Below are 24,696 nucleotides of genomic sequence, written 5' to 3'. Positions count from 1 at the left end.
ATGGCATTGAATCTATAAATTACCTTGGGCAGTATGGCCATTTTCACGATATTGATTCTTCCAACCCATGAGCATGGAATGTTCTTCCATTTGTTTGTATCCTCTTTTATTTCATTGAGCAGTGGTTTGTAGTTCTCCTTGAAGAGGTCCTTCACATCCCTTGTAAGTTGGACTCCTAGGTATTTTATTCTCTTTGAAGCAATTGTGAATGGGAGTTCATTCATGATTTGGCTCTCTGTTTGTCTGTGATTGGTGTACAAGAATGCTTGTGATTTTTGTACATTGATTTTGTATCCTGAGACTTTGCTGAAGTTGCTAATCAGCTTAAGGAGATTTTGGGCTGACACAATGGGGTTTTCTAGATATACAATCTTGTCATCTGCAAACAGGGACAATTTGACTTCCTCTTTTCCTAATTGAATACCCTTTATTTCCTTCTCCTGCCTGATTGCTCTGGCCAGAACTTCCAGCACTATGTTGAATAGGAGTGGTGAGTGAGGGCATCCCTGTCTTGTGCCAGTTTTCAGAGGGAATGCTTCCAGTTTTTGCCCATTCAGTATGATATTGGCTGTGGGTTTGTTGTAGATAGCTCTTATTATTTTGAGATATGTCCCATCAATACCTAATTTATTGAGAGTTTTTAGCATGAAGGGTTGTTGAATTTTGTCCAAGGCCTTTTCTGCATCTATTGAGATAATCATGTGGTTTTTGTCTTTGGTTCTGTTTATATGCTGGATTACATTTATTGATTTGCATATGTTGAACCAGCCTTGCATCCCAGGGATGAAGCCCACTTGATTATGGTGGATAAGCTTTTTGATGTGCTGCTGGATTCGGTTTGCCAGTATTTTATTGAGGATTTTTGCATCAATGTTCATCAAGGATATTGGTCTGAAATTCTCTTTTTTGGTTATGTCTCTGCCAGGCTTTGGTATCAGGACAATGCTGGCTTCATAAAATGTGTTAGGGAGGATTCCCTCTTTTTCTATCGATTGGAATAGTTTCAGAAGGAATGGTACCAGTTCCTCCTTGTACCTCTGGTAGAATTCAGCTGTGACTCCATCAGGTCCTGGACTCTTTTTGGTTGGTAAGCTATTGATTATTCCCACAATTTCAGAACCTGTTATTGGTCTATTCAGAGATTCAACTTCTTCCTGATTTAGTCTTGGGAGGGTGTATTTGTCGAGGAATTTATCCATTTCTTCTAGATTTTCTAGTTTATTTGCATAGAGGTGTTTGTAGTATTCTCTGATGGTAGATTGTATTTCTGTGGGATCGGTGGTGATATCCCCTGTATCATTTTTTATGGCATCTATTTGATTCTTCTCTCTTTTCTTCTTTATTAGTCTTGCTAGCGGTCTATCAGTTTTGTTGATCTTTTCAAAAAACCAGCTCCTGGATTCATTAATTTTTTGAAGGGTTTTTTGTGTCTCTATTTCCTTCAGTTCTGCTCTGATTTTAGTTATTTCTTGCCTCCTGCTAGCCTTTGAATGTGTTTGCTCTTGCTTTTCTAGTTCTTTTAATTGTGATGTTAGGGTGTCAATTTTGGATCTTTCCTGCTTTCTCTTGTGGGCATTTAGTGCTATAAATTTCCCTCTACACACTGCTTTGAACGTGTCTCAGAGATTCTGGCATGTTGTGTCTTTGTTCTCATTGGCTTCAAAGAACATCTTTATTTCTGCCTTCATTTCATTATGTACCCAATAGTCATTCAGGAGCAGGTTGTTCAGTTTCCATGTAGTTGAGCGGTTTTGAGTGAGTTTCTTAATCCTGAGTTCTAGTTTGATTGCACTGTGGTCTGAGAGACAGTTTGTTATAATTTCTGTTCTTTTACATTTGCTGAGGAGAGCTTTACTTCCAACTATGTGTTCAATTTTGGAATAGGTGTGGTGTGGTGCTGAAAAAAATGTATATTCTGTTGATTTGGGGTGGAGAGTTCTGTAGATGTCTATTAGGTCCATTTTGTGTAGAGCTGAGTTCAATTCCTGGATATCCTTGTTAACTTTCTGTCTCGTTGATCTGTCTGATGTTGACAGTGGGGTGTTAAAATCTCCCATTATTATTGTATGGGAGTTTAAGTCCCTTTGTAGGTCACTCAGGACTTGCTTTATGAATCTGGGTGCATATATATTTAGGATAGTTAGCTCTTCTTGTTGAATTGATCCCTTTACCATTATGTAATGGCCTTCTTTGTCTCTTTTGATCTTTGTTGGTTTAAAGTCTATTTTTTCAGAGACTAGGATTGCAACCTCTGCCTTTTTTTGTTTTCCATTTGCTTGATAGATCTTCCTCCATCCCTTTATTTTGAGTCTATGTGTGTCTCTGCATGTGAGATGGGTTTCCTGAATACAGCACACTGATGGGTCCTGACTCCTTATCCAGTTTGCCAGTCTGTGTCTTTTAATTGGAGCATTTAGCCCATTTACATTTAACGTTAATATTGTTATGTGTGAATCTGATCCTGTCATTATGATGTTAGTTGGTTATTTTGCTCGTCAGTTGCTGTAGTTTCTTCCTAGCCTCGATGGTCTTTATAATTTGGCATGTTTTTCCAGTGGCTGGTACTGGTTGTTCCTTTCCATGTTTAGTGCTTCCTTCAGGAGCTCTTTTAGGGCAGGCCTGGTGGTGACAAAATCACTCAGCATTTGCATGTCTGTAAAGTATTTTATTTCTCCTTCACTTATGAAGCTTAGTTTGGCTGCATAGGAAATTCTGGGTTGAAAATTCTTTTCTTTAAGAATGTTGAATATCGGCCCCCACTCTCTTCTGGCTTGTAGAGTTTCTGCCGAGAGATCAGCTGTTAGTCTGATGAGCTTCCCTTTGTGGGTAACCCGACCTTTCTCTCTGGCTGCCCTTAACATTTTTTCCTTCATTTCAACTTTGGTGAATCTGACAATTATGTGTCTTGGGGTTGCTCTTCTCGAGGAGTATCTTTGTGGCATTCTCTGTATTTCGTGAATCTGAATGTTGGCCTGCCTTGCTAGATTGGGGAAGTTCTCCTGGATAATATCTTGCAGAGTGTTTTCCAACTTGGTTCCATTCTCCCCGTCATTTTCAGGTACACCAATCAGACGTAGGTTTGGTGTTTTCTCATAGTCCCAAATTTCTTGGAGGCTTTGTTCATTTCTCTTTATTCTTTTTTCTCTAAACTTCCCTTCTCGCTTCATTTCATCTTCCATCAGCAATACCCTTTCTTCCAGTTGATCGCATCTGCTACTGAGGCTTCTGCAATCTTCGCGTAGTTCTCGAAACTTGGCTTTCAGCTCCATCAGCTCCTTTAAGCCCTTCTCTCCATTGATTATTCTAGTTATCCATTCTTCTAATTTTTTTTCAAAGTTTTTAACTTCTTTGCTATTGTTTTGAATTTCCTCCCGTAGCTCAGAGTAGTTTGATCGTCTGAAGCCTTCTTCTCTCAACTCATCAAAGTCATCCTCCATCCAGCTTTGTTCCGTTGCTGGTGAGGAACTGCGTTCCTTTGGAGGAGGAGTGGTTCTCTGCTTTTTAGAGTTTCGTTTTTCTGCTCTGTTTTTTCTCCATCTTTGTGGTTTTATCTACTTTTGGTCTTTGATGATGGTGATGTACAGATGGGTTTTTGGTGTGGATGTCCTTTCTGTTTGTTAGTTATCCTTCTACCAGACAGGACCCTCAGCTACAGGTCTGTTGGAGTTTACTAGAGGTCCACTCCAGACCCTGTTTGGCTGGGTGTCAGCAGCGGTGGCTGCAGAACAGCGGATTTTCGTGAGACCACAAATTCAGCTGTCTGATAGTTCCTCTGGAAGTTTTGTCTCAGAGGAGTACCCGGCCGAATGAATGTCAGTCTGTCCCTACCTGGGGGGGTGCCTCCCAGTTAGGCTGCTCAGGGGTGAGGGACCCACTTTAGGAGGCAGTCTGTCCGTTCTCAGATCTCCAGCTGTGTGCTGGGAGAACCACTACTCTCTTCAAATCTGTCAGTCAGACAGGGACATTTAAGTCTGTGGAGGTTCCTGCTGACTCTTTGTTTGTCTGTGCCCTGCCCCCAGAGGTGGAGCCTACAGAGGCAGGCAGGCCTCCTTGGGCTGTGTTGGGCTCCACCCAGTTCGAGCTTCCTGGCTGCTTTGTTTACCTAAGCAAGCCTGGGCAATGGCGGGCGCCCCTCCCCCAGCCTCGCTGCCACCTTGCAGCTTGATCTCAGACTGCTGTGCTAGCAATCATCGAGACTCCGTGGGCAGAGGACCCTCTGAGCCAGGTGCGGGACACAATCTCCTAGTGTGCCGTTTTCCAGGCCCGTTGGAAAAGCGCAGTATTAGGGTGGGACTGACCCGATATTCCAGGTGCCGTCTGTTACCCCTTTCTTTGACTAGGTAAGGGAACTCCCTGACCCTTTGCGCTTCCCGAGTGAGGCAATGCCTCGCCCTGCTTCAGCTCACGCACAGTGTGTGGCACCAACTGTCCTGCACCCACTGTTTGGCACTCCCTAGTGAGATGAAACCGGTACCTCAAGCAGAAATGCAGAAATCACCCGTCTTCTGTGTCACTCGGGCTGGGAGCTGGAGACCGGAGCTGTGTCTATTCGGCCATCTTGGCTCCACCCCTGATAAATCACCATTCTCATGCTGTTTTTTTTTTCATCAGTTATCTTAGTCAACAATATGTACTGATGAGGCATAAGGAATGTGAAATAAGCTTATGCTTTTTTAGCATGCTCTGTGTTATACCTTACTGAAAAGAGTGACTGTTGATGAATGCCAATTTGTTTTATGCGCTTACTTTACTGATGAGTACTTTTATCAGTTTGAGTTGGAATATTAATTTAGAAAATACTTGGTAGTAATCTTTCTGAATTCTACTTTTTTGCCACATGCTTTTTCTTATTCAATAGAATTGAAGAATTCTATTCAAAATAGTCAATTAAAACCAAACAACTAGAAGGGATGCAGGGGTCAGTATTATGTGCCAACTAGGCTTGGCTTTAGTCCCCAGTTAAGAACTTTAGAATGGGATATTTTAAAAACCAAAACAAAATAAAATAAAAAACAATACTGCCTATGGCAGACTTGAGAGTTTCTTTTATTTGTGTGCAAATCAAACTTTTTAAAGTAAAATATTTTGGCATAACTCAAATGGAATCATAAGGCAAACCTTTTGTAATGGGATGAAGTATCTTCTGTTTGATTTTAACTCTTTGTTTTCCCCTGTGGTCATTTAGATGAAACAACAGTCTGTTTGGGTATTTATTTCCTCCATAGAATAAATTGTAAATAATAGCAAATTAATTACAAATAAGTTTTGTTGACTTTTTTAGGTCAGTAGAATACTACTTAACTACCCACCATCGTCTAGTTATAAAATAAGGAAAGATCTTCTTCCAAATACATCCACAGTAAGAGAAAACAAGATGAAGTCTTCAAAAAATTGGCAGCTTCTTGAATTTCAGTGTGTTCAAACACCCCCAAAATATTTACAGTCCATTTTTAACTGACTGCTTTCAGGTCATATTGTGCTTACTTCAGCATGCTGTCTTGTCATCATGTATTTGAGAGTTCTGTAGTTTTGAGTTATGTATCCTTCAGGTTTGCGTATTTTCTGCCCGGAATGGCAGAAAATAATGCAGAGGAAACATGACTCATATTAGATTGCTTATTCTGATGAAGGTTTAGTAGAAGATGAGTAAAGCTACTCACATTTTCAGATTTATTTTGGATAAACTCCAACCATCACAATGGTAATTATGAAAAAAATACTCCTGAAAAAAGTATCTTCTGACCAGATCTATGTCTGTTCGAGGCCATCCTGATTTTCACTTTTAAAAAATCTCTTTTTTTTTTTCTTGAGATAGAGCCTTGTTCTGTCATCCAGGCTGGAGTGCAGTGGTTTGATCTCGGCTCACTGCAAGCTCCGCCTCCTGGGTTCACACCATACCCCTGCCTCAGCCTCCTGAGCAGCTGGGACCACAGGTGCCTAACCATGACGCCTGGCTAATTTTTTTATATTTTTAGTAGAGATGGGGTTTCACAGTCTTAGCCAGGATGGTCTCGATCTCCTGACCACATGATCTACCTGCCTTGGCCTCCCAAACTGCTGGGATTACAGGCGTGAACCTCCACACCTGGCTCTTTTGTTTTTCTTTATTCTGTAAAACTATTTATTTTTCTATACTTTTAATGTCTTATTTCCATGTTTTTGTAAGGTCATGCTTTTTTTTTCCAACAGGACTTAGGAGCAGAACAAAAGCATATCAAAATATTATTCAGACATTAAAAACAGCTATTTGTATGGTAGAGGGGGGCAGATTAAGTTGTTCAGAATGCTATAAAATAAAACATTCCTTTGCTGATTTATTTCGCCTACATTAGAAATATATGCATGGATGAGCCACCACATTATAAAACTGAAAAATAATAACCTTTTGGATCCAAGTACAAGTGAGAAATCAATTCTCAAACTACTGGCATGATTTAACATTTCCAGGGGTAGCCCTTCTATTTGGAAATAAAACCTGTAGGATATTATCAAGCACGTTTGTTTACATAGACATATTTTTTAATTCAAAAGACGTGAAATTCTGCTTTAAAATGCTTCAAAAATACTTATTGAACCACAACTCTTAACACCATCTCTGCTCTGCTTAAAAATCTGCCTTGGCTCCCCACTGCCTGCTCATTAAATACAAGCTTCTCAATCTTTTCTGACCACTTCCCTCCCCTGCCCTCTGCCACTCCCCCTGCCCTCAGCATAACACACACTTTATTATCACCTACTTTCAGTTCTAGCCCCATCCAGGAAAATCTTGCCCATTTTGCTAGGTCATTCTCAAATGCTGAAACCCTCCATAATGCCCTCTTATTTAAATGTAGTCTCTTCTCTGTCCCACATTGAATGTCATTCATTTCTCTCCACGCGCTTTTCATTTGGCATATTCTGCATCCTGCCACGGCCATTTCTGTAATTGCCTTAACTGCCTGATTAAGGGTAAAAGTCTCTTGAAAACAGGTCCTTGTTCTTGGTATTCCCTACAAAAGAAGACACGATGTTTGGCATCTACTAGGTACCAAGTAAATATTTGTTGAATTAAATAGAATTCAAAATGAGTATGTATGCCCTAATCATAAGCTAATTTGCATTAACTACTTTTTAAACAAAATGCATAGTTTCCCCCTCTTCTTGGAAAACCTGTGATCCAACACTGCATTTTGATTACCATCCAATTATCACATGAATGAAGGACGACACTCACCCAACATGATGTCAACAAAATGAAAAAATACAAAAATATTATTTGGAAATCTGAGCAGCTTTTAAGTTTACAACTTTTGCCTTTCTTCTAAGAAAAGGCATCTTTAATCTTGCCATTGAAGGGTCCCATGTATTCAGAAAAAAACAGATCAAAGATCTGAAAGATACATTTTAAAAGCTGTGCAGTTATCTTCGCCTCTGAGACTTCCATCCTCCAAACAAATCATTAGCTCAGAGAGCAGGCAATATTCTTTTAAGCAGAGGAACATGACCCCCTAAGGGAATTGAGCAGTGAGAGCACTCAGGTCTCTAGATGAAATAGAACAGTGACTCACCAGCAATCATCTCTCATCTTTCTACCTTTCGGAGGGAACACAGCAAATATAGGCACCTTCATTCTGTTCTAACACTCTTAGATATGGTTAGACCTGATTGCTTGTTCTTTCTTTCCAATATTAAAATAAGAATAGATTATCCTCCCAAACTTAGGGATTTAGAAGAAATTCAAATTTATTGCAGTTCAATAAAATTGTTCATCCTAAATCAACTGAAATTGGTTGGCTCCGGAAGGCTTAAGAGCCTATGAATTTCTGCTGATTTCTCCAGAATATAGTTTACTTTCCTTACTAGAGCTATTATCTCTACAATCAAGAAGAATTTTTTTTTAAATGAAAGGCTCATTCATATGGCCTTTTGGAGATCTCAGACCCACATGTGGAACAGCAACACAGAAGCAAAAGCTTTCCATATTCAACTTAATAGCAGTGTTAACCTAGAAATGTAATTATAGCCATTTAAATACCAACATTGTTAACCACTTCATTGATAATAATTATATCAGTAACATGGTTTTAATGTACTTTCTTATTGTAGCCAAATGTAAATGACATCAGAGAAATAAGATGCAAATCCTGACTATAGAAATACAGTAGAGTAAACTGCTGGCAGTCAGTACTTAAAGACACTATTTTCTACAAAATGGCATGTAAAGGTTTCCTTGACTGGCAATGATATCATTGTAGTTTTATGCATCATTTAGTATTCTTAAAAGAGAATGATCAAAACCATGACTTTGTCTCACAGCCCTTGGTTTATGTTGACTTAATGTGGGTCCCTGCACTTAATGTTGAGTCATGTTTTTGTAACCTGTTCCTTGCTTGTATTTTTCATTCATGAACTCAACCCTTTAAAAAAAAAGTGAAAAAAATCACTTTCACTAGTGATCCTCAGCTTTTATTACAATCAGCTACTTCTGTTGGTTAATAACTTTAATAATGAGGAGGAAGTCATGGAATTAGCCAAAAAGTCAGCAAGCAAGTAGGTTTCATCCATCTTATAATCACAGAGCAACTCTCTGTCTTTAATAATGTTTTCATAACCAACACAAAGAAAAGGAAGAGTCTTGTGAAAAATATGACTGAATCAAAGCTCACCTACTGGCAGGCTTGGTGTCATTCAGAGAGGCTACCAGTCAGGAGTCCAGTGATCTGAGCTCTAACATCATATTGAGCACTAATTAGCTTTGTGACTTTCAGCAAAAGATTTCATTTTGTGTCCTTAGCCTGTTACCTGAGGTTCAAAATATATGCTGATAAGATTCCTCTGGAACTGACCATGTTTCTCAGTAAGAGCATCTTTCTTACTAAATATGGTATTTTGTAGTCTTTTTTTTTTTTTTTTTTTTGAGACGGAGTCTGGCTCTGTCGCCCAGGCTAGAATGCAGTGGTGCAATCTCAGCTCACTACAAGCTCCGTCTCCCAGGTTCATGCCATTCTCCTGCCTCAGCCTCCCGAGTAGCTGGGACTACAGGTGCCCACCCCTACACCCAGCTAGTTTTTTGTATTTTTAGTAGAGACGGGGTTTCACTGTGTTAGCCAGGATGGTCTTGATCGCCTGACCTCGTGATCCGTCTGCCTTGGCCTCCCAAAGTGCTGGGATTACAGGCGTAAACCACTGTGCCTGGCCTGGCCAGTATTTTGTAGTCTTTACGAGTACAATCTAGATGTTCATGAGCATTTTATTTGTTGTTTTTCTCCCCACAAACATTGGCTTCTGTGAGTTTCCACAAAAGGAAACTTATTATTATCATCATTATTTTTATTATATATTAAACAACTGTAGGAAGACCAAGTGTATTTGATCCTTCTGCTAGAATTTATAATAAAAGTTTTACTTTTCCCTGGTTGGCACTCTTGAGGTTGCTAATCTTAGTGAACTATATTATCTGAAGACTTTTAATTCATCCTCCTGTATCCAATCCTGTGTCTTACTTCCCCTTAGCATTTCCTCAACCCTACCCTATCCCCCGCTGTTCCTGGGGCTCCTGATTTCTGAATATTCCTGCTTTTCTTCTAATGATTATCCCTTTTCATATACTTTACTTTGTGGCTACCTCTTCCCTCCTAAATCTGGTGCCACTCCTATATCCTATAGTCCATATGTTCAAGGAGGTAGTACGAACTTAAAGAGTCATGGAATAAAATGTCCAAGATGAAAAATAAATTGAATGGGATTAGCAGCAGATTACACAATGCAAAGGAAAAGGTTAGTGAACTTGAAGACATAGCAATAGAAACTATTCACAATGAAATACTGAGAAAAAATACTGAAAAAAAAAATTTAACAGAGAATGTCAGACATCTGTGGGTCAACTTCAAGAAGCCTAATATATGATTGAGTTGGAGGCCCCACAGAAGAGGGAAAAGAAGAGAGAACGAATATATATATATAAAAGTAATCAGTGGCCAGTTGTTTTACAAATTTGATTTAAGAAAAAACACAAACTGGAATTTAAGAAACTCAATAAACCCTAAGCAAAAGAAACATGAAGAAACTAAACCGAGGCATACCATAGTCACAGTGCTTGAAATCACTGATAAAAAGAAACAATCTTAAAGCAGCCAGGGTGAGGTGGGAGAGGAAGGACACTACATACAAAGACAGGAAAAACAAAAAAAACCAGAAAGATCTTTGTAAAAAACACAGTTCAGATGAAGGTATTTAAAGTACTGAAATAAAAAAAAAATAAGCATCAAACCTAGAATTGTATACTCAGTGAAAATATCTTTCAAAACCATAGGCAAAATAAAGCTTTTGCCAGCCATACAAAAGCTGAAAGAATTAATCACTAAACATCAGTACAAGAAATGTTACAGTCCTACATACTGACGGAAAAAGTGATTCAGTTTGAAATCTGCATCTGTGCAAAGAAATAAAGAACATGAAAATTAGAAATATATCAGTAAAAATAATTTTTCTTTTTAAATTTGCTTTAAAAATAATTGATTAATGCAAACAAATAATAACACATTGTAGGGTTTATAACAAATGTGAAAGTAAATGTAAATTAAATGGAGAAATCTGATTTTGTAGCTGCACCTTCAGTTTCCACCAGGCAGACAACAGCCAGCCTGGGGACCACCATAGCTCAATATTTGAACTGAATGTTGTCAGTGCTCATCAGTCTCTTCCTTGGGAACCCACTGTTTTAGCATCCATATCTCATTGCGTACTTGTTGGTTTCCTCTAAAAGGGATTTGTTTTTAATTTTGACCTTTTTTTTTTCTGAGATTACAAAACTTTACCTGGCTAAAGGTGGGTGATATATATTGATACTGGGTATTTTGGGGCCCCAAATCATCACAGCCTTCTGCACAAAGGGGGATTCTAATGTCAGCTTTGTGGGGTTTTTTTTTTTTTTTGACCTTTAGTAGGAATTTATTTTTAAGTTGTGCTATCATAGTAAAGGTCAAAATTTAATTATCCTTTAGGTATGTTATTATATGTATAAATGTATGTATGCATTTAAATATTTCTGCTCTATTAATATTGCAACATTCTTGACTTTTATCTATCCCTCATCTTTTTTTTATTATTATTATACTTTAAGTTTTAGGGTACATGTGCACAATGTGCAGGTTTGTTACATATGTATCCATGTGCCATGTTGGTGTGCTGCACCCATTAACTCATCATTTAGCATTAGGTATATCTCCTAATGCTGTCCCTCCCCCCTCCCCCCAAAACACAACAGTCCCCAGAGTGTGATGTTCCCCTTCTTGTGTCCATGTGTTCTCGTGGTTCAATTCCCACCTATGAGTGAGAACATGCAGTGTTTGGTTTTTTGTCCTTGCGATAGCTTACTGAGAATGACGATTTCCAGTTTCATCCATGTCCCTATAAAGGACATGAACTCATCATTTTTTATGGCTGCATAGTATTCCATGGTGTATATGTGCCACATTTTCTTAATCCAGTCTATCGTTGTTGGACATCTGGGTTGGTTCCAAGTCTTTGCTATTCTGAATAGTGCCGCAATAAACATACGTGTGCATGTGTCTTTATAGCAGCATGATTTATAGTCCTTTGGGTATATACCCAGTAATTGGATGGCTGGGTCAAATGGTATTTCTAGTTGTAGATCCCTGAGGAATTGCCACAGTGACTTCCACAATGGTTGAACTAGTTTACAGTCCCACCAACAGTGTAAAAGTGTTCCTATTTCTCTACATTCTCTCCAGCACCTGTGGTTTCCTGACTTTTTAATGATCGCCATTCTAACTGGTGTGAGATGATATCTCATTGTGGTTTTGATTTGCATTTCTCTGATGGCCAGTGATGATGAGCAGTTTTTCATGTGTTTTGGGGCTGCATAAATGTCTTCTATTGAGAATTGTCTGTTCATGTCCTTTGCCCACTTTTTGATGGGGTTGTTTGTTTTCTTCTTGTAAATTTGTTGGAGTTCATTGTAGATTCTGGATATTAGCCCTTTGTCAGATGAGTAGGTTGCGAAAATGTTCTCCCATTTTGTAGGTTGCCTGTTCACTCTGCTGGTAGTTTCTTTTGCTGTACAGAAGCTCCTTAGTATAATTAGATCCCATTTGTCAATTTTGGCTTTTGTTGCCATTGCTTTTGGTGGTCTTTGCCCATGCCTATGTCCTGAATGGTAATGCCTAGGTTTTCTTCTAGGGTTTTTATGGTTTTAGGCCTAACATGTAAGTCTTTAATCCATCTTGAATTAATTTTTGTATAAGGTGTAAGGAAGGGATCCAGTTTCAGCTTTCTACATATGGCTAGCCAGTTTTCCCAGCACCATTTATTAAATAGGGAATCCTTTCCCCATTTCTTGTTTTTGTCAGGTTTGTCAAAGATCAGATAGTTGTAGATATGCAGCATTATTTCTGAGGGCTCTGTTCTGTTCCATTGGTCTATATCTCTGTTTTGGTACCAGTACCATGCTGTTTTGGTTACTGTAGCCTTGTAGTATAGTTTGAAGTCAGGTAGCGTGATGCCTCCAGCTTTGTTCTTTTGGCTTAGGATTGACTTGGCAATGCAGGCTCTTTTTTGGTTCCATATGAACTTTAAAGTAGTTTTTTCCAATTCTGTGAAGAAAGTCATTGGTAGCTTGATGGGGATGGCATTGAATCTATAAATTACCTTGGGCAGTATGGCCATTTTCACAATATTGATTCTTCCAACCCATGAGCATGGAATGTTCTTCCATTTGTTTGTATCCTCTTTTATTTTGTTGAGCAGTGGTTTGTAGTTCTCCTTGAAGAGGTCCTTCACGTCCCTTGTAAGTTGGATTCCTAGGTATTTTATTCTCTTTGAAGCAATTGTGAATGGGAGTTCACTCATGATTTGGCTCTCTGTTTGTCTGTTATTGGTGTATAAGAATGCTTGTGATTTTTGTACATTGACTTTGTATCTTGAGACTTTGATGAAGTTGCTTATCAGCTTAAGGAGATTTTGGGCTGAGACAATGGAGTTTTCTAGATATACAATCATGTCTTCTGCAAACAGGGACAATTTGATTTCCTCTTTTCCTAATTGAATACCCTTTATTTCCTTCTCTTGCCTAATTGCCCTGGCCAGAAGTTCCAACACTGTGTTGAATAGGAGTGGTGAGAGAGGGCATCCCTGCAGCACCACACCACAACTATTCCAGAATTTACCACATAGTTGGAAGTAAAGCTCTCCTCAGCAAATGTAACAGAACAGAAATCATAACAAACTGTCTCTCAGACCACAGTGCAATCAAACTAGAACTCAGGATTAAGAAACTCACTCAAAACTGCTCAACTACATGGAAACTGAACAACCTGCTCCTGAATGACTACTGGGTACATAACAAAATGAAGGCAAAAATAAAGATGTTCTTTGAAACCAATGAGAACAAAGACACAACATACCAGAATCTCTGGGACACATTCAAAGCAGTGTGTAGAGGGAAATTTATAGCACTAAATGCCCACAAGAGAAAGCAGGAAAGATCCAAAATTGACGTCCTGACATCACAATTAAAAGAGCTGGAAAAGCAAGAGCAATCACATTCAAAAGCTAGCAGAAGGCAAGAAATAACTAAAATCAGAGCAGAACTGAAGGAAATAGAGACACAAAAAAACCTTCAAAAAATTAATGAATCCAGGAGCTGGTTTTTTGAAAAGATCAACAAAATTGAAAGACCACTAGCAAGACTAATAAAGAAGAAAAGAGAGAAGAATCAAATAGATGCAATAAAAAATGATAAAGGGGATATCACCACCGTTCCCACAGAAATAAAAATTATCATCAGAGAATACTACAAATACCTCTACACAAATAAACTAGAAAATCTAGAAGAAATGGATAAATTCCTCGACACATACCCCCTCCCGAGACTAAACCAGGAAGAAGTTGAATCTCTGAATAGACCAATAACAGGCTCTGAAATTGTGGCAATAATCAATAGCTTACCAATCAAAAAGAGTCCAGGACCAGATGGATTCACAGCCAAATTCTACCAGAGGTACAAGGAGGAACTGGTACCATTCCTTCTGAAACTATTCCAATGCATAGAAAAAGAGGGAATCCTCCCTAACTCATTTTATGAGGCCAGCATCATCCTGATACCAAAGCCTGGCAGAGACACAACCAAAAAAGAGAATTTTAGACCAATATCCTTGATGAACGTTGATGCAAAAATACTCAATAAAATACTGGCAAATCGAATCCAGCAGCACATTAAAAAGCTTATCCACCATGATCAACTGGGCTTCATCCCTGGGATGCAAAGCTGGTTCAACATACGCAAATCGATAAATGTAATCCAGCATATAAACAGAGCCAAAGACAAAAACCACATGATTATCTCAATAGATGCAGAAAAGGCCTTTCACAAAATTCAACAACCCGTCATGCTAAAAACTCTCGATAAATTAGGTATTGATGGGACGTATCTCAAAATAATAAGAGCTATCTATCTATGACAAACCCACAGCCAATATCTTACTGAATGGACAAAAACTGGAAGCATTCCCTTTGAAAACTTTGTGGGTTTTGATGGCTTTCTATTTGCTATGAGAAATTTTTTCAGGCTCATGGCATACATCTTTGCATCCAGACCTGGAATCTACCATTTCTACAAGGGACCCCAACAAAAGAAATTTTTGAAAAAGCAAAAGCAGCTTCTAAAAATCTAAAAATAAATGAATAAAGCCAGTGACCCTAAATATGTATCCAGTTGGTGATATAATCACACAGAAAGGAAGAACTCCAGGTGGCTTTAAAACAGAGAAATTTGACCATAAATCTCTAATGGATTATATCCTAAAAAATGCCTCCCACCCAAAAAATCTAAAACTTTTTTCAGTAGTCATGTTATTGGTGTTGATGTTGACGTTATTATGATGTGTGGTTTAGGAGACATTAAATGGATAATTACTTAATATACTAAGTATTTTATTCACAGTGTCCCTATGGACTAAAATTCTCACCTTATGTAAGTTCCTTATTTGTAAATTGGGGTGCAACAGAGGTGATTAGACTATATGATCTCTGAATTCCTTTTTTGTTCTTTAAATCTATGATTCCTAGGTTTCTGAGAAAATTCTTATGCTTTTAAGTTTTATTTTACTCTAATTGAATTTAAGATATTCCTAAACACCAAAAAAATTATTATGAGTTTTTAAAACATCATTCTCCCTGATATGATTTTCAACCAATTCCATCTAAATAACTCCTTTACATTGTGTTTGCCATGATATTGCAAGTATATCAACATATGACAGTGGGAGGGGAGGTGGGAAAAAACAAACGTTTATGAAATGAATCATTACATAATCTCAAGCAAAATTACTTCAAAATTCCTTAGTTATACCCTAGAATAACACTTCTTTAAGAATTTCTGGAGCAACACACTGGAATAGAGAATTAAGAAAAACCCAAAAAAGATAAGCCTGTGAATTTGGAGAAGGCGTATTTCAGTGATGGGAAGTCTTCTTTGACTATAGTCTCCAAGTGTTGGGCAGGGAGGAATTTGGGCTTTGAAGTCAGTCAATCAATCTCTTCGTTTGAATCCCAACTCCTCCCCTCCATAGCTGATGGACCTGGGTAACTTTACCTTTGTTCCCTCATCTATAAAAGGAAGATGACAGTTCCTGCCTCACAAGGTTGCCTTGAGGATCCACTGACAGAATGCACCTGTTGGCGGCCTGCCTAGTGGCCATTGCCCGACTTCTTACCTGACAACAGAATTCTTACCGGTTTTTCCTCTTCAAGGTCCCATGTACTTAAAGGGAGGTAAGGCCTTTCTCAATCCCCAGTTGTTGAATATTTACTATATAATTCAGTCACTGTGATCTCATTATACTTGCCGAGTGACAGCTTCAGAAAGAATATGTGACACAATCCTAAACAACCATATAAGAGAAGAAAATCTTCTGATGAATTCCTAACAATATTTTCTTCATTCCTAAAAGGGAGCACAAAATAAGGAATTCCCCTTTTCCTGATTTTAAATGTTGATGCATGAATATGTGATGCCTGGAGCAACCATAGCCAACTTGCAACCAAGCTATCAAAGTGCTGAGGATGGCAACGAGAAAGCACAGAAGGAATCAGATGCGTAACAAGTTCCAGGCATGCCAAAGTAACCAACCCTGTAATTACCACCACTACTTTCTATTAATGTGAGATAAATGTCCCCATTTCTCTTTGTATTTTATTATTTTTAATTGACAAAAGCAAATTATATGTATTTATAATGTACAACATGATGTTTTGGAACATGTATTCATTGTGGAGTGTCTCAAGCTAATTAGCATATACAATATCTCACATACTTTTTTTTTTTTTTGAAGGGAGAACACAAACTCTACTATCTTAGCAATTTTCCAAAAACAATACATTGGCCGGGCGCGGTGGCTCACGCCTGTAATCCCACAACTTTAGGAGGCCGAGGCAGGTGAACCACCTGAAGTCAGGAGTTCGAGACCAGCCTGGCCAACATGGTGAAACCCCATCTCTGTTAAAAATACAAAAATTGAGTGGGCATGGTGGTGGGTGCCTGTAATCCCAGCTACTCAGGAGGCTGAGGCAAGAGAATTGCTTGAACCCAGGAGGCACAGTTTACAGTGAGCTGAGATTGTGCCATTGCACTCCAGCCTGGACGACAAGAGCAAAACTCCATCTAAAAAAAAAAAAAAAAAACAATACATTGTTATTAACTACAGACACTATATTGTCCGATAGATCTATTGAACTTATTCCTCCTATCTGACTGACACTTTGTATCCTTTGGCCAACATCTCCTCCTCCCACCCCCAAATTTTTCTATTTCTTAAGCCATTGTTAACTGTTTAAAAAAAAAAAAAAAACTTGTATCTAACAATACTGCAAGAACGAAATGTCGAGTAGTGCCAACACATTATCTATCACGGAGAAACAACTGTGGTCATTACTTTGGTCCCAGCTGCTAGCACCATGCCTGGCACATAATAGTGCACAAGGAAAACCTAAACTGTGCAACTGTTTGTTGAACAATAGTTGTTTACAATAGAATTTTAGTAAATATGTTTTTTTAAAGCATTAGGCAAGATCTCAAAATCTGATATGCTCTCTGAATTTTAAAAACACATCATGTTCTAACTGTACTTATCTCTCCTCCCAACTTAACTCCTTTCCTAATGAGAACACCCATTCCTTCAGAGTATCAAAGTTATGAATGTAGTTAGGAAGAAATCAAATTGAACTGATTCCTCACCAAATTATGCCTGAAAGTGTTTTAACCTATTCAGAGGAATTAGGGTGTTTTTAAATGTTGGAAGATTACCTATGGCCAGAACTTAGGGCAGTTGTAATATAGTATGTAATTGAAATCATTCAGGCAGTGTGGGGCAAGATAATTATGGATAATGAGGCCAATACATGGATCCGTCTTGTAAAAGTTGGGAATCTGCCTTTAAATTCAACTTCTGTAAGCTCTCCTGAATTTCAAAGCTTTCCTTTATTTAACATGAATCTACATCCCCTTTTTTGGGGGGAAAAAAAGAGGTCATTAGAATTTGTATTAAGAAAAATGTGTATGCTATATTTTAACAAAGGAATTTTTAAATGACACATCACTCTCTGATGAATCTGATGAAAGCTAAGGGGTCTCTCTCCAGAAAACATGCAACTATGGAATATATAGCTGACTTGAATGACACAGGTTTGAGCTACGTAGGTCCACTCAGATGCAGATTTTCTTCCACCTCTGCCATCCCTGAGATAGCAAGACCAATCCTTTCTCTTCATCCTCCTCACAATTTTCTTAATAACATTTTCTTTTCTCTAGCTTACTTTATTGTAAGAATACAATGTATACATACAACATACATACATACAACATACAATTTATATGTTAATAGACTGTTCATGTTATCATTAAGGCTTCCGGTTAACAGTAAGCTATTAGCAGTTACATTTTGGGGGAGTCAAAAGTTATATGCAGATTTTCCACTGCAGCAGGGTCAGCACCCCTAGCCCCTTCATTGTTCAAGGGTCAACTGTAATTTCAGAGAGATCAGTAACCATTGCTGAAATAGGTAGAAATGACAAGTGCTTACAAGTATCTGATTCTTTTCTCTCACACGGAAGATTGCACTTCCCAGTCCCTTGCAACTGGACAGGGCTCTGGGACTGACTAGTTCTGGCCAATGGACTGTAGTCAAAAGTCACTCCTGGCTTAAGCATAGGAGAGCCCACCAGAGACTGCAGCTGATTCTTTTCCTGCTCAGCAATCGTGGAGAAAGCCTTATTAAAAATAATAGAACCACCAGATCGAAGCAGCCTGGATAACTAAATCTGCAATTGGAGAACATTTGCCCAGAAAGTCACTCCTATCAGCAGCAGACTTTGTGTGAACACGGAATAATCCTTTTTTTGTGACAAACCATTGATATCTTCAGACTTTGTTACCACAGCCTAATTTAGCGTGCCCTAACTCCAAAAGATTCAGGATTCTTCATCGTGACTCCCAAAGGTCAGCAGTGGGAACTCCAGTGGGAGAATTGGGACAGCCATGAATTGTATGACGATTTACAAATTGTATGTTTTTAGGTTGTTGGCCTGCATGTGATTCTTTCAGAGGGAGAGGCCCTTAAAATCTTTCATTTGTACTTCCATTTCTAGTCACAGAAAACAAGTTTGATAAGACAAATAGAGATAAAACATTAAAATGTGTTTTCTGTATATATCTACTACATGCTAGCGTCAAAAAAGTGTAAAGAAGGATATGCATATTTTCTGCTAATCTTATTTAAATTATAATAGATTATGTAAGTATATTTCTAATAAATACCAAGAAGGGGCTTATATAATTCAGCGACTTCTGCAACTAATAAGAAAATGAAATAATTCCAAAGGTGAAACATGCTGAAAAATATAAGTCAATACTTAATTGTAACCACATTTTAATAAGGAAGACAGAAAAATTTGAGTTTGAATTACAAATTTCCTCATTCAAATACAATTCATCTATCTTCATTTATTTTCTACAGGTGACAAGTTGCTTCCTTAAGAATAAAGTATTTCTTTAGAAACTGTTGCTCACTTCATTGGGAAATAATAATGTAGCTCTAGATCCCTCGGGTTGAAAGATCTTTTTTTTTTCTTTTTCTTTTTTTCCGCCTCTGAGAGTCTCCTTCTCTATCTGCTGCTTTGGTTCAATAAAAGAGAATTCTTGATTGCTCAGACAAAAACTACACTTCTTTTAGATTCTGCTCACAGTTCTTGGTAGCTGGTGGTGTTACCAGTTTTAACTTTCCAATGTACACTGAATTCATCACTTGTAAGAAAAATGTAGCTGGGTTTCTCTAATCTGATTTTGTTTCAACTTTGTCTTTAATTGCTAGTTTGAGGAGCTTATGAAAAGTTTGTCAGTTAGTTAAACCATAGCAAAATGAGAGTGAATCAGTAGAAGGGAAGAGTTGGAGAACTCAGCTGTCACCCCATTTATATTTGTCTCATTCTCAGCAAAGGTCTTACCTCTGCCTCTAGCTATGTCATTTGGCCTGTGGCCACGGATTCCAAATATTATGCCAGTTTAGCTAGATGCTTTCTACCATTGCTAGAATTTGGAAGCAAAATGATCCTCTCCTATGTGTATTTAATCCTTTTTCGGTAAGGCTTTCTTAGGACAATTCTAGTGATTCTTGGTCCATAAGATTTCTTCCAAAAAAAGAAGCAATATGACTGTATTTAAAACATGAACACATTAAAGGCACATGTTTTATTGGATTCTAATTCTTTCTGAACTTTTCCTGATTCAGGGTTTTTTAGAAAAAATATATTCATGGTCCCATAATTTACTTTTCTTAATGTTCTTTTACTCTGTCCTCCTTGCCTTTTTAACTCCCAGATGAGGATAAATATTCTATGATCTAGATTGTTTAGCATAATTAATACAAAAATAAATGCTTTTCATGACAAATATCCCTTTAGAAATTATTTCCAATGCCTTATCCCCGGATACATATTTCACTTCTCATGGATGATGTCTGCCTCCTGGCGATGGGTCAGTGGGCCCAGTATGGGAAACGTTGGGCAAGACTATAAGGACAAGAAGTAGTGGCATATGTCTTCATTTTAATGCCAGTCCATCCTGACCAGTGTTTTCACCTTCCTGGAATGAATTTTTGAATCGCTATGAATGTACCTGCACACATTTACTTTCTTAGTCCTCTGAACTACTGTGGCAATGAAATAAATATTGAAAGGACTAACGAATATTCACCAACCCCAAATCTTTTCACACTACATTATACTCAGGTTTTCTCTGACTTTCATTTCATTCTAAACTTCAGTCAAAAAGCCTGAGCAAATAGGCCTACTTTCACTGTGCTCTTAAGGTAAACACAGTTGGACTTTGTCAAACCAATAGGAAAAACTAAAGTTAGTTCACTTAAGTGCTATTCCTTTGAGGGATTGCATTTATTAACCTCTAATATGAAATCAGATACCTAAAAGGAGAAAAAGCCTAGTTAATTTCAAACTTTAGTGAGATAAGTCTGATCTCTCTGAATTAAGACTGTGCATTTCCATTTACCTATGTAATAAACCTGCACATCCTGCACATGTACCCTGGAACTTAAATTTTTTTAAAAAAAAGGCTGTGCATTTCATGATATCAGCAACTAATCAAGTATATTTTGCATTATTATCAAAAGAAGTTTAGTGCAACCCTTCAAAGGGCTTCTAGCCTTGCTTATGAGATAGTAAGCTCTTAAGGAGGGAAACAGTTTTCCAGTTTCCACATATTTTTAATTCTAATACTAAAGTACTAAAGTGGGGAAAAATGAAATGAAATGAAGCTTCAAGATCAATAGGAAAAGAAAGGGTGAGAAAACTCGGGAAAACTGGGTCAAAATAACCATCTTAAAACTTTGAGATTAATATTTATACTGTACTGTACAGATTTATTCGGCCCAAGTTTTTACCACCACTAGCTAACAGGATTATGGAAAAGGGGAAATAAACTATGCAAGAGGAAGCTATCACATTCATCCTTTAGCTACTAATTTCCTTCTATCATAATATGAAAAAACTAATTGTGTTGAATATAATGTGAGCAAAAGAAACAATATTTTTTCATTAAAATCTTAGTAGGCATGGATGAGCAGGCTGATATTATAATTTGATCACAGGAATATTCCCTAAAAATATAGATGTCCAAATAGCTACATTAACTACCTCTCATGTGAATGACTTCATTCGTCCACCCACCTTTATCCAGGGCTTTAAATTGTAATCACTTTTGAAGATTTGTATGATGAAATGTGAATATAGTAATTTTTAGTAATTTGATTGGCAGGAAATAAGAAGCAAAACATTACAAGCACAGCTTTTTAATAATTTATCATTACTTACATGAATCTACTAAGTTTGGGCACACAATTATATGACTAATTATGTTGAAAATCCAAGTGGATGCTTAAATAGATGACCATGCCCTGAGGCCCTTCCAGTTGTTTCTGCTGTCTCATTTAACCATGCAAATGTTATTAAGCATTCCTGGCTAAAAATTTTCAAGCATGTGCAAGTGTAATTGCATAGGTAATTATGCATAATACTGCCACTTACTATATCTAACATAGGAATTTTTCTTTTTTAAAAAACTTCAGCTTTCCACTGGATAGAGTTCTCAGTACAAACATGATTTATAAAAGATAAGTAGATGAATACCAACCTATTGCTTTTCCTCAGGGTCTCTTCTAGACTCTCTTTTGCACATCAATTTGAAGGAAAAGAGAAAAATATCAAGCCAAATACAGGCATATCTTGGAGATATTGTGGGTTCAGTTCCAGATCATTGCAACAAAGCGGGTCACACAAATTCTTTGGTTTCTCAGTACATATAAAAGTTACGCTTACACTGCACTTTAGTCTGTTAGGTGTGCAATAGCATTTGTCTAAAAAAACAATGTACATACCTTTATTAGGAATACTTTATTACTAAAAACAAAATGCTAATTATCATCTGAGCCTACGGCAAGTCATATCATTTTGCTGGTGGAGAGTCTTCCCTTGATGTTAATGGCTGTTGATTGATCAGGGTGGTGGTTGCTGAAGATTTGGGTGGCTCTGGTAATTTCTTAAAATAGTGCAATTTGTCACATTGATTGACTCTTCCTTTCACAAAAGATTTCTCTGTAGTACACAATGCTGTTTGATAGCATTTTACCCACTGTAGAACTTCTCTTAAAATTGGAGTCAAACCTCTCAAACTCTACCACTGTTATATCAACTAAATTTATGTAATATTCTTTGTTGTCGTTTCAACAATGTTCACAGTATCTTCACCAGTAGCAGATTCCATCTCTAGAAACCACTTTATTTGCTCATCCATAAGAAGCAACTCCTCATTTATTCAAGTTTGATTATGAGATTGCACCAATTCACTCAGATATTCAGGCTCCACTTCTAATTCTAGTTCTCTTGCTATTTCCACCACAACTGCAGTGACTTTCCCCACTGAAATCTGAAACCTCTCAAAGTCATCCATGAGAGTTGCAATCAACTTCTTCCAAATTCCCATAACTATTGATATATTTTGACCACCTCCCATAGATCATAAATGTTCTTAATTGGCATCTAGAATGATGACTCCTTTATAGAAGATTTTCCATTTACTTTTACCAGATCCATCAGAAGAATCAACTACCTATGGAAGCTAAAGCCTTACAAAATATTTCTTAAATATTAAAAAATATTAAAGCTGTACAAGATATTTCTTTTTTTTATTATTATACTTTAGGTTTTAGGGTACATGTGCACAATGTGCAGGTTTGTTACATATGTATCCATGTGCCATGTTGGTTTGCTGCACCCATTAACTCGTCATTTACCATCAGGTATATCTCCTAATGCTGTCCCTCCCCTCTCCCCCCACCCCACAACAGTCCCCGGAGTGTGATGTTCCCCTTCCTGTGTCCATGAGTTCTCATTGTTCAATTCCCACCTATGAGTGAGAACATGCGGTGTTTGGTTTTTTGTCCTTGCGATAGTTTACTGAGAATGATGGTTTTCAGTTTCATCCATGTCCCTACAAAGGACATGAACTCATCATTTTTTATGGCTGCATAGTATTCCATGGTGTATATGTGCCACATTTTCTTAATCCAGTCTATCATTGTTGGACATTTGGGTTGGTTCCAAGTCTTTGCTATTGTGAATAGTGCTGCAATACACATACGTGTGCATGTGTCTTTATAGCAGTATGATTTATAGTCCTTTGGGTATATACCCAGTAATGGGATGGCTGGGTCAAATGGTATTTCTAGTTCTAGATCCCTGAGGAATCGCCACACTGACTTCCACAATGGTTGAACTAGTTTACAGTCCCACCAACAGTGTAAAAGTGTTCCTATTTCTCCACATCCTCTTCAGCACCTGTTGTTTCCTGACTTTTTAATGATGGGCATTCTAACTGGTGTGAGATGGTATCTCATTGTGGTTTTGATTTGCATTTCTCTGATGGCCAGGTGATGATGAGCATTTTTTCATGTGTTTTTTGTATTTCTTAAATAATAAGACTTCAAAGTCAAAACTTCTTATTGATCCATGGGTTACAGATGGATATTGTATTAGCAGGAGTAAAAAATACATTAATCTCTTTATACATTTCTATCAGAGCAATCTTGGGTGACTAGATGCATTATCAATGGGCAGTAATACTTTGAGAAGAATCTTTTTTCTAAGCAGTAGGTCTCAATGGTGGGCTTAACATACTAAGTAAACCATGCTACAATAGACTTGATGTTATCCAGTCTTTGTTGTTCCATTTATAGAGCACAGGTGTGGTAGATTTAGCATAATTCTTAAGGACCCTGATTTTCAGAATGGTAAATAAGCATGGGCTTCAATGTCAAAGTCACCAGCTGCAGTAGCTACTAATAAGAGTTAGCCTGTCCTTTAAAGCCAGGCATTGACTTCTCCTCTCTAGCTATGAAAGCTGTAGATAGCATCTTCTTCCAATGAAAGGCTGTTTCATCTGCATTGAAAATATGTTGTTTAGTGTAGCCACCTTCACCAATTATCTTAGCTAGATCTTCTGGATAACTTGCTGCAGCTTCTCCATTAGCATTTGTTGTTTCACCTTGCACTTTTATGTTATGGAGATGACTTATTTTCTTAAACCTCATAAACCAATTTCTGCTAGCTTCAAACTTTTCTTTTGAAGCTTCCTTACCTCTCTCAGCCTTCATAGAATTAAAGAGAGTTTGGGGCTTGCTCTGGATACTGGTTTTGGCTTAAGAGAATGTTGTGGCTTATTTAATATTTTATCCACACCACTAAAAGTTTGTCCATATCAGCAATACAGCTGTTTTGCTTCCTTTTCATTTGTTCACTGGAGTAGCACTTTTAATTTCTTTCAAGAACTTTCTTTTCTCTTGTATTCACAACTTGGCTAACTGTTTGGCACAAGAGGCCTAGCGTTTACCTATCTCAGCCGTCAACATGCCTTCCTCACTAAGCATAGTAATCATTTCTACCTTTTGATTTAAGTGAGAGATATGCAATGCTTCATTTCATGTGAACACTTAGAGGCCAGTGTAGGGTTATTAGTTGGCCCTTTTTCAATATTGTTGTGTCTCAGGGAATAGGGAGGCCCAAGGAGAGGGAGAGACAGGGGAATGGCTGGTCAGTGGAGCAGTCAGAACAGACACAACATTTATCAGTTAAATT

General features: G+C 37.8%; 1 protein-coding gene across 7 annotated transcripts in view; it reads left to right on the top strand.

The window, feature by feature from the left end:
* TTC29 (tetratricopeptide repeat domain 29) overlaps positions 1–24,696 on the top strand; it is a 284,139-nt gene that overhangs the window by 158,721 nt on the left and 100,722 nt on the right. Inside the window, exons 12-13 of one of the 7 annotated variants that reach the window (XR_009212917.1) lie at positions 15,616–15,771; positions 15,951–16,263. The exons of 5 other annotated variants lie outside the window; for them this stretch is intronic. Coding sequence is in view for 1 of the 2 variants with exons in the window: in XM_058436802.1 (XP_058292785.1) it covers positions 5,282–5,289 (8 nt within the window). In the remaining variant the exon portion in view is untranslated. Of the gene's footprint in view, positions 1–5,281; positions 5,309–15,615; positions 15,772–15,950; positions 16,264–24,696 lie in introns of those variants that run through there. One more of the 7 variants, XM_058436802.1, reaches the window with a different exon arrangement.

The sequence above is a fragment of the Hylobates moloch genome, unplaced genomic scaffold, assembly GCF_009828535.3.
Source record: "Hylobates moloch isolate HMO894 unplaced genomic scaffold, HMol_V3 SCAFFOLD_3, whole genome shotgun sequence".
NCBI classification, from domain to species: Eukaryota; Metazoa; Chordata; class Mammalia; order Primates; family Hylobatidae; genus Hylobates; species Hylobates moloch.
The sequence above is the reverse complement of the archived record's forward strand: the minus strand, read 5'-3'. Positions and strand labels throughout refer to the sequence as shown.